General features: G+C 43.5%; 1 protein-coding gene across 1 annotated transcript; it reads left to right on the top strand.

Moving 5' to 3' along the window:
* Positions 1-227: 227 nt before the first annotated feature.
* Positions 228-10,443, top strand: LOC133462728 (meiosis-specific nuclear structural protein 1-like). Its single transcript, XM_061744132.1, has 10 exons — positions 228-357; positions 451-648; positions 1,683-1,810; positions 1,923-2,025; positions 2,273-2,502; positions 2,676-2,892; positions 2,992-3,099; positions 3,437-3,694; positions 9,473-9,598; positions 10,352-10,443. The coding sequence occupies exons 1-10, from the start codon at positions 355-357 to the stop codon at positions 10,409-10,411; spliced, it is 1,431 nt and encodes a 476-aa protein (XP_061600116.1). The 5' UTR covers positions 228-354; the 3' UTR covers positions 10,412-10,443.
* The last annotated feature ends 410 nt before the right edge of the window (positions 10,444-10,853 follow it).

Below are 10,853 nucleotides of genomic sequence, written 5' to 3'. Positions count from 1 at the left end.
GTAGGCTGCATCTGAAGCAGCCTTCCAAATGGGACAGCCTTCGGCGCGCCGCCGTGACGTAATCGGCCTTCAAATGCAGCCTTCGAAGGACGCAGCCCCTCAATTGGGACACAGCCTAAGAGATGTTTTAATTTTCCCGGAACTGACGTCACCTTGTTTTCGTTGTGAGATTTGCCGTTTCCAGGACAACGAAATGCTAAACAGCAGACTGAAGAAAAAACACGACACCTGGGGTTAACTTCGGAAAATTAACCCCAGAGGACGGCCTTCAAATGAATTTAAGTTTTAAATTAATTAATTAAGTTTTAAAAGTTTATCTAAGAGGTGCTGGAAACGACGAAGCCAACTGCAAACATGGTAATCCTTTGTTACCGTTTCTGCTGCTTATCAGCTCACAGTTGTTATTTGCGCTTTGTCGAGTCTTGTCTTGTGTGTTTCCCCCGGGAGCAGAGTGGTAGGTGGCTGCAGGGCCAGCAGCAGAGATATCAGCAGAGATCCCAGCAGCTGCAGGACAGAGAGCAGGAGGCCCGGCGTCTGGACCGAGAGAGGAAGCTGCTGAGCAGCCTGAGGAGGGAGGAGAGTCTGCAGGAGAGGAGGCAGCTGAGACAGCTGCAGCTGGAGGAGAGACCCATGGAGAGCCTGGACCATGTGGGATATTTATAATTACGTTATGCATGCATGCATGCATGCATGTATGTATGTGAGATAATGTTGGCAAAATTATTTATTTGTCTGGCTGTATTAGATATTATAATTTCCTGTACAGATATACAGGCCAGCTGACAGTCTTACCACAAGGACAATTAGGAAGAAAACAAATAACAAGCTTTTATGTAACTCAAATACTACATATTTTTTCCACAAATAGGCATATTTTGAAACATTTTGAAAAATGATTCCATAATTTAATGAGAATAATTATTTTTTTTTTAAATTCCAGTTCTGGGCCCCCCCCTACCCTGGGCCCGGTGTCGTGCCAAAAAGTGATTGCCTGCCAGAATCTGATTTCTCCCCTGAAAATGAGTCTTTTTACCTGCCAAAAATTGATTGAAGGCCAAATACAGTTAATGAAAGGTTGTTTCTACCTAAATATGATTTGATCAAATTTCTTGAGCTTCATAATATAAACACTAGAGCTCACAGGATTGCTTAACTCTTTTAAAGGACCATTACAACACAAAATAGGCATTTTCACCTGCCAAAAATTGATTGAAGGCCAAATACAGTTAAAAGAAAAGTTGTTTCTGCCTAAATATGACTTGATCTCATTCTTGAGCTTCATAATCTGAAAATCTGACGTTTTAGTGCTCTCGCTCAACGGGCTGCTGTGCGCGCTCCCGCGGCCAGAAATCAGAAGAAATCAGATTCTGGCAGGCAATCACTTTTTGGCACAACACCGGGACAACAGACCCGTTTGTCCCCCCCTATCGGCGGGCGTGCAGATATATACTGAGCTGCACCCTCCACCAAGGACCCCCCCCCCCAGTCTATTCTGCATTTGTTCACCACATTTTATTGAAACTTACTAGGTTTCTTTTTGTAGCGGCAACCACAGATTGTGTAAGAGCCATGCCAGATGGAGATCAAGCATTGCTCAAGTCTACTGCATGTTGTATTGTCAGTGTCTTTATTGTATCTTACCTATACTTATCTGGATATTGAGAATTAAATCTGACTTACAGACAGAAGAGAAGAAAATAGACAGGCAAAGGCAGATTGAACAAGAAGAGCGAATGGCCAAAGAGCTGGCCCGCATCAAGTATGAGAAGCAAAGAGAAGAGAAAATGAGGCAGGACATTAAAAAAAACAGGTATACACACTTCATCACATTGCTGTACTAGATATTCTTGGTTAGTAAACATATGTAATACTTTAGTTTGAGCTTTCTTTCTATTCTTTCTTTTTTTAACTCCAATGTCCAGCTTGGAGATTCAAGAGCTGGAGTCAAAGTTGAAGGCTGCATATCTGAACAAAGACATAGCTGCTCAGATTGGTGAGAAGGAAGCTACAAGACTTGAAGCTTTGGTGAGTGAGTCGTACCCTCAATTCAGGTAGTTAAATGATGTTGTCCATCTCCTGAGCTCTTAGTAGGAAAATAGGGATTCCTTGAAATCGTGTACTCAGAATGAATACACATTGTTTGCAAAGCAGCCCACAGAAAACAGGAGTGAGAATAACAAAAAATATAAAGTAAGGGCTTGGAAAGAAACAAATGGTTGGTATAATGGTGAAGCCTATAAACTTTTTCCTTGTGTATTTTCTGTCATGTTAGAGTAAAGAAGCAGACTTTGTTCGTAAGATGAACAGTGAATATGAGCGAGCAACGGTTGAACAGCTGAAGCTAAAGGAGAAACATCAAGAGGAGCTGGTGCAGCATCAGAGAGCGCTGGACCAGCAGCTCATGGAGAGGGAGCGCCAGAGGCAAGAAGGCTATGAGGAATTCCTCAAAGAGAAGCTCATGGTGGACGAGATTATCAGGAAAATTTATGAGGAGGATCAAATGTGAGTCTTTAATCATTTTTACTCTGTTGAATAGGAATGTACAGCATATTTCTTAACAATAGTGAATATCAATTTTAGACCTGGTTCGATGTAAAAAATATACTTAATATACTTAAAGAAAAAGAAACCACACACTATCATGAATGTACCGAAATGAAATATTTCCCTGAAAGGGCGCGACAGCTGAAGCTGGAGAAGGTCAGAGCCACTCAGCAGGAAATTGACGAGTTCAAAAGACAGCGGGCTGAGTGGAGGCGCATGGAGCAGGAGAATACGGAGGCCGAAAACAGACGCATCATGGAGTTTGCGAGGCAACAACAGCACATGGAAGAAACCAAAATCACTAAGATGAAGGAGAAGGAAGAAGCCAAGGAGTATCTTCATAAAATGGTGGAGACCACATTTTTCTTAATGGTCATTTACTTGTCCCTTCAGTCAATGACATAAAAGTTGATCTATAACAAACAACCTTCCTCATCTGTTGTCCAGGTGTGTGAGAAAATTGACAGGGAGAGACAGGAGCGTGAAGAGATGGAGCGGTGCCGTGAGGAACTGTATTTAGAGGAACAAGAGGAGGCAAACAGGCAGAGAGAAATTGTAAGGATCATTACTTTACTTTTTTTTTTACAGTTTATGTTATAATCTGTCATTTAAACATATCCCTGTCCAATCTGGTAACTGTTAATACTAATCATCATAGTATTTGTTTAAATATGTAGATAAAACTGAATTGAACTAGATACAGAACATAACAGAAAAGGTCAACTTGGAGAATAACTGCAGTATAAACTGTAGCGCTCCTCCTCCAGTGAGCAGCAGCTCCTGTAACACAAAACATAAAGTCTCCTTTGTGCTCCCGTGATTTAATTTATAAGCACATCTAAAGTATCTTTACAAGTATTTTACTATTTTTTTTCTGATTTTGATTTAACAGGAAGAGATGGAGAAAAAAATCAGAGAGAGGCTCATGATGCAGCAGACCTGCCAGGAGCAACTGGCTTTCAAAGAGATGCGGAGACGAGCAGAGAAAGAGGAAGACGAGGCCTTTAGGAAAATGATGATGGCCAAGTTTGCAGAGGATGATCGAATTGAACAAATGAATGCCTGTAAACGACGCATGAAGCAGCTTGAACATAAGCGTGAGGTGGAGAAACTGATGGAAGACAAAAGACGTCAGCGTGAAGCAGACATGGTACTAATTACAGTTTTTGTGTACTGAATTATATCAGTGTTCAGTTGGTGTTGGTTTATAGTTTATAGTTTTATTTGGATCCCCATTAGCTGCAGCAAAACTGGAGCTATTCTTCCTGGGGTCCGACACATAATACAAGACAAAAATTTAAAGCAAACCTAAAGAGGTAGTAAAAAAAGAAACATAGAAAAGAAAAAAAGTTTAAAAAAAAAAAGGAAATTCTACTACAAAATATATTCTAGATTTCTGTCAAATAAGACCAGTGCTCCTTTTGACACTCACATTAAGGTTGCAGTCATTCCGAAACATTTAGATGTAATGCTTAACAATACAAAATCATACCCTCTTTAAATAGCATCAACCAATTCAAACAATGTATAGTCATCGACAATGCGACAATGTTATAATCACTTATCGTAACTTGAACCCATGACCATTTTTAGTAAACCAATAGCCATTTAATAATAATTAAATAAGTGTTATATGTATTTATTTAAGAGATGTTTCTTTACTAATAATTTGAATTATTTTATGCTAGTAGTTCGCTCAAAGTGTTTGGGAAGTAAGTACCATTCATACATAGCTCTGTACATCACCGTTCTCTTACTATAGTCCTCTGGCAGCGTCTCGTGCTATAGCTGTGATTTTCTGAACTGTAACATAGTTTTCTGTGTAGAACTTGCAGGGTTTTGGATATGGATACATTTCTTATAAATATTAATAACGAATAAAGTAATCTTTCCCTTACCATTAACCAGCTGAGATTTCTATGCATTTTAAATACACATGTTCTGAAATCACAACCAAGGACAATGCGAGCTGCTCTATTTTGTACTATTTGAAGTTTATTGATCATGTCTGCTGTGGCGTTTGACCAGACCACTGGGCAGTAGTCAAGATTTGACAAGATTAAGGCTTGTATTATTAATTTAGTTGATTTAAGTAACAAATATGCCCTGCATTTTCTAATGACAGAGATGCCACTTCCCATTTTATTAACGATTTTATTTATATGTGTTTTCTATGAAAGTTTCTTATCTATGACAAGTCCCAGCAATTTGGTATCTTGCACTTGGTTGATATGTATGTCATTCATTTTCAGATTTAACTGAGGGTTTTTACTAATGTTGTGATGTGAGCCAATTACCATACAGTTGGTTTTAGATACATTTAAAACAAGTTTGTTGTTGTTTACCCAGTCCACAACTGCTTTTAAATCTTCTTTTTAAACTGAATTTAACTCATCTGTAGTGAGTGCAGAGGTATATAAGGTTGAGTCATCAGCATACATTCCTATGTTTGTGTTTTTCAGAACAAGTGGTAAGTCATTCGTAAAAAATAGTACAGTATACAATAATGGTCCCAAACAACTCCCCTGTGGTACTCCACAAGACACAGCACTCTCATCGGAAAAACAACCATTAAAGAAAACAGTTTGTGTTCTATTAGTTAGATAACTCCTAAGAAAGGACAATGCGGAAACCTCAAACCCATAACATTCAAGTTTTTTCAACAAAAGATTATGGTCAATTAAATCAAATGCTGCTGACTACTACTAGGTCGTCCTCAGACGAGCCGTCCATCGTTGTCTCCAGTCATCCCGATTCTCCATACAACTTTCCAGTTCGCTGGTACTCTGGGCCCCGGCATCCTTCTTGAGTATGTCCACATATGTTGGTGTAGGACGTCCTCTTGACCGGCGCCCGCGTGTTGGCTCCCACAGCACCAGCTTGCTGGCTGACAGTTCTTTGTGTCTTTGGCAGTGCCCTGCAAGTCTCATTCTCCTTACAGCAACCTTTTCGCTCACCCTTGGTATTCCTTCATATAGGACTTGGTTGGTTACATGTGCATTCTTGCTGATGTTAAGCACTGCACGCAACATCCTGGTGTAGCACCCGTCCAGGGATTTCACTAGGGTTGGTTTGAGGGTCCAGCATTCACTGCCATAGAGGAGAACAGACTCTACTGTCGCGAAGAAGAAGCTGAGTCTGATTTGGCGGGGGAGGTTGGAGTTCCATACACTGGTCATCCCGTTCAGGGCCCTCCATGCAAGTGCCTTCCTCACTTTGAGATCTTGCTCAGTTGAGTTGACCCACGAACCCAGGTATTTGAAGTCATCAACTTCTTTCAGCACAGTGCCTGCTGCTGTAGTCAGAGGTTGATGTTCTGGTGGAATGTTGTAGGTGATGACCTCAGTTTTCTTGGCGTTTAACCTGAGGCCAACCTTGGCACACTCTAGCTCTACCCTGTTTAGTAGTTCTTGTGCCTGTTCCACGTTGTCAGAGAGCAAACTGATGTCATCTGCATAGTCAAGGTCTGTGAGGACCACTGCAGGTTTTCGACTTGACCTCCTTGGTGTTAGCGTGAAGCCAAGTTCCTGCTCTCGCCCACTGATTGCCTTCCTGAGTGCATGATCAAGGACTATGATGAAGAGAAAGGGGGCTAATGTATCTCCTTGCATAACCCCAGCAAGGATGTCGAACTCCTCGCTGCTGCCATCTGGGGTCACCACCTTGGCCCTTGTTCCCGCGTACATGGTCTCTATTGCTCGGAGTAGGTTGGGAGGAATACCGTATGACTTGAGGATCTTCACCATCATACCTCGGTGGATCGAGTCAAATGCCTTTTTAAAATCTATAAAGCATAGGACTGCAGACAGGTTGTTCTTCTCAACCTCCTCTATCAGTCTCCTAAGTGCCAAGATCTGGGCTGTAGTAGTTCGCCCCTCTCGAAAGCCATTCTGATTTACCCGCAGGTGTGGGTCAATTGCTTGCCGGACCCTGTTTAGGATCATGCGGTTGTAAATTTTCGCAGCAATGCATGTCAGACTGATGCCTCGATAGTTGTCCGGCTTTGAGAGGTCTCCGGATTTGGGCACTGGGACGATGTTTGACAAAGACCACATATCAGGCAGCCGATTGTGCAGCAGAGAAAGGTTGCAGAAACCCAGGATGATGTCGTCGAGATCACAGTTCTTCAGGACCTCTGGGGGAATGCAATCTGGACCGGCACTTTTTCCCACTTTCACAGTGGTTTTCGCTCTGGCAAGCTCCCCAGGCGTGAAGGGACCATCATTGACTGCCAGGTTCTGGAGGTATGGTGGAACATCTTCCTCAACTGCTTCCACCATCTCTCCCAGCAGTCCTTGGAAGTGGCCGAACCAGGTGGTCACCCTTTCTTCAGGGCTGTGTCCCTTGACCTGTCCCTCCTTGGTCTTCTTCCTCCCAGTCATTTCGTTGATGACCCTCCAGGCCTCCCCGTATTGCTGCTCCCCTTGTGCTGCCTGCACTCTCTGCACTTTCTCCATCAGCTCCTCCCCTTTGATGGTGTCGTAGGTGTTGAAGAGAAGCTGTTTGGCCTCGTTCAGCTCCCTACGGCTCTCCACAGTTGGCTCCTTCTCGAAATTGAGACGGGCCTCCTCCACCTTCCCTCGTGCCGCTACCACCTCTGGGTGTTTGGATCGCTGGGATGTTTTGACTCTCTCCATCATGGGCACACACAGTTTGGTCGCCTCCTCATTCGCAGCAACGAAGCGCTTGTATTCGCTGCTGGGCTCCGCTCCCGCATCCAGCTCCTGGAATCGCCTCCTCACCTCCTCCGTATACCTGGTTTGAAGGCCAAGGTCACTAGAGAAGGCTTTCCAGTTATACCGGATTCTGGGACTTGGTTTGGGGACCCTGAGGCTCAGACGCACCTTCATCGAGACCACACGGTGGTCTGAGCCCACAGAACTGAATGTGGAGTATGGCTCTGCATTCATAATGGTGTTTCTCCACTTCCTCCTCACTAAGATGTAATCCAGCTGTCTGAGCATGCCAGTGGCTCTGTCTCGGAATGTCCACCTCTTTCCTGTCCTCTTCCGGAAGATGGTATTTGCTGCTAGCAGCTCATGCTCTGTGAGGAAGGCGGTAAGGTAAGCGCCATTGCGGTTGGTGGAGTCGTGGTAAGGGAAGGGTGTGTCCTCTGGTCCAAGCCTTGCGTTGAAATCCCCAAGGATTGCCAGGAAGTTGTGGGCTGGGACGTCTCGGACCGCTGTCACCAGGTCTTCAAAGAACTCCTCCACGTCCTCAGGTGGTGCCACGTTGGTGGGTGAGTACACAACTATCACTGTTGTTACTGGATTGCCCGAGAACTCAGCGATCAGGATCCTGTCGGTATGGTGGTGAACCCGACGAAGAGCCTTACGCGCCCGGGAACCCAGCATTAACCCAACGCCGCCTGTTGCGGCCTGGGCCTCGTTTCGCCACGCTGATGCAGAGATGAACGTGCATCTCTCCACTCTGCGGTACACGATCCGGTCATCAGTGTGCACTCTCCTGTGTTCCTGGATCCCCAGGATCTCCACTCCCCATTCTTCAGCACAGTGTGCTAGCTCTATCAACCTTGCTTCTTCTCTCACTGTGCATGCGTTGAAGGTTCCCATAACAAATGGTCTCTGACAGCGCATGAGTGCATTGGACGGGGTGTTGTGATCAGACAGGACCCTCCCTGGGACAAGCCCAGGGTTTGAGGCCCTGTCGTCATGGTGTCCTCCAGAAGGAGGACCAGCACCTCCATCCGCCGCGATGTTCCTGTGGACTCCCGCCACTGGAAGTATAGGATTTGGGATGACGTTGTACTCCATGGTTGGCTTTACTATGCTGATAGCAAACTGTGGGGCGCAACTCCTCACTGTCCCGGTTTTAGATCAGAGTGTCCTTCTCCTAGATGGGTTGCCATCCAAGGCTATGAGCCCCATCTGCCCATGCTATTTGACCCATAGCTGGAGCAGTGGTTGGCAGACGCCAGGGCATGTTCCACACGCCGGTGGGCCTGCACGCCATGCCTCTGGGGCCCACTGCTGCTCCGAGATCCCCCACAGAATTGGCCTGGGACCTCACGGAACCCAGTTACCGTGTGTGGCCACGAGGAGGCTCTGCAGGAGTCTTGGTGGCGGAGAGGCTGTGTACCAGCAGGAGGAGGCTTACGCACTCGGCTCCCCTTTTCACCCCCACTAGGAGGGCTAGCTGGTGGCAGTAGCTGAAAGCAGAGAGTAGCAAGCAGGAGCCACATGCAACACCCAACATGCAACATGCACTAACTACAAGCACTTCTACACACTACTGCACTGACGCGTCACACACACCCTGTGCGTAAGCACACACACACAATGCTGCTGAGAAATTCAACATAACAGCACCGACTAATTTCTTTTTATCGATTTCCGTTAGCCAGTCATCAGTCATTTGAGTTGGGGCTGATGTTGTGGAGCGACTCTTATGATATGCGTGTTGAAAATCTGTTATTAAATTATTCAGAGACAAGTAGTTTGTAATTTGTTCAAATATTATACATTCCATAATTTTACTTTACAGGTAAGAGGCTAATTGGACGACTGTTTGCTCCTGAAAATGGCAATTTCTTGTTTTTCGGTAGTGGAATTATCTTGGCACGCTTCCATTGTAGTGTACACAGACAGTTGGAAAAGTTCATATTTATAATGTGACAGATAGGAGGTGCAATTTCCTCTGCACCTCCTATCTGTGTCGCTGACTTTACTGGTTCTTCTTGCATAATTGAAGACACTAGCTAGCAATGAACAAGTTTGTCATTTTACCTGTAAAAGTCTGCATAAACAATAACTTTAGCACAAAAAAGAAGATATTTATTTTATAATTAGATATAACATTAGATACTGTCAGTGTATAACATATTGTATATAAGTGTGCTTTTTAATCTTGAACTATAATGTTTCTTTTATAATGTCCTGGTTCATTTTAAAAACACTTTTTCTCAAAGGAACTGGAGGCTAAAGAAAGAGCCATTGAGCAGGAGAAAGAGGCGCTGCGTCGGCAGATCATTGAAGAAGAGAGGCAAAAACTTTTGCAGCGTCACGCAACAAAACTCCTTGGATACTTTCCTAAGGTACGAGGTAGTGTTTGTGAAACGGTGAGGCCATGTAGACCTAGTATTATCACAAATCCTGGATCCATTGCTCATTTCTAAGTTCTCACCTTTTAATAGTCCACACATGCACGTTTGTAATCAGATCTCAGTTATGTGATGCATGTAAGGAAACACAGCTACATCACAGCCAGATCAGCATCGGGCAGGACATCAGTACGTCTACAGATGCTTCAGTAAAAAAAACAGTAATACATCCAGTGAACTCAACTATGGCAATATTTAAACAAGAACTTTTTTTTCCAGATTCACTTGAGACTAGTGGAGATTTTACTGTTTTTTTTTTTGTCGTTTTGTTTTTTAAAACAATGTTTAAATTATTTATCAGAGACATGATGACTTTCAGTCTTTTAAAAGAAACAACACAAAACAAAAACATCTTCCTGAAAAGTCTTCTTCTAGGGACTTGCATCAAGGGAGTTGGTAGTCTTTTGTTGTGACTGCATTTGCAGCCAGACTATAAGAATGTGGCTGCGAGTCCCAGACAGTATCTACTCATGATCAACCACAACGAATGTTGGCACCAAGCTGAACAGGACTGTAAATTATTTCCACAGCTTCACATCATTAGACTGAGTGGGCTGACTGACCTTTTTGTAATACAATATAATTTCCTTTCAGGGTTTTAGAAAATTATTACTTTTAGTATTAGGATTGTAAAGGTATCATCAGTAGATCACAGAATGAATTAACTACTGTTGCATTTATTTTCAGGGCTTGCTTCAAGAAAAAGACCTGGAACAGTTTGATGAAGATTTCCGAAAAAAACTTTAAAACACGTGGGTCTGACTTCTTCAAGGTTGGGATGAAGATGAAGAAACGTGTCTCCTCCAGTTCTCCACTAGGGTGCAGTGTGTGGTTCTGCTGTATCTGTACTGGTATTTATGTTCCACACAGTTATGTATTTCACATTTTTACCACATTGTTTTTCATAACTCAAAACCAGTGGAGAAATGAAGACCATCTCTGTATTCATGACTTCCCCAAGTCAAGAGCGTCATGCATCTGCACACATGGAGTTTTAGATGTTTAATTAATAATCAATCATTACACATATTAACAGTCCATTTGAATCCAATTAGATTCAATTTTAAACAAATTTGTTCAAATCCAATTAAAATCAATTTAAGCAAATTCATTATAATCGTATTTGTTGTGATGTGACTTCTGAGATGTTGCAAAACTTCAGACCCTGTAGGGGGTGCTGGCCATGGCA

Source organism: Cololabis saira, chromosome 2 (assembly GCF_033807715.1).
Source record: "Cololabis saira isolate AMF1-May2022 chromosome 2, fColSai1.1, whole genome shotgun sequence".
Classification (NCBI taxonomy): Eukaryota; Metazoa; Chordata; class Actinopteri; order Beloniformes; family Belonidae; genus Cololabis; species Cololabis saira.
Note: the sequence above shows the minus strand (reverse complement) of the source record. Positions and strands in the feature narration are given on the sequence as shown.

Excerpts from the sequence above, each read along its gene's own strand:
- LOC133462728 (XM_061744132.1), top strand. Across the intron at positions 2,026-2,272 it reads CTACAAGACTTGAAGCTTTG|AGTAAAGAAGCAGACTTTGT; the intron begins GTGAGTGAGTCG and ends CTGTCATGTTAG. Across the intron at positions 2,893-2,991 it reads AGGAGTATCTTCATAAAATG|GTGTGTGAGAAAATTGACAG; the intron begins GTGGAGACCACA and ends TCTGTTGTCCAG.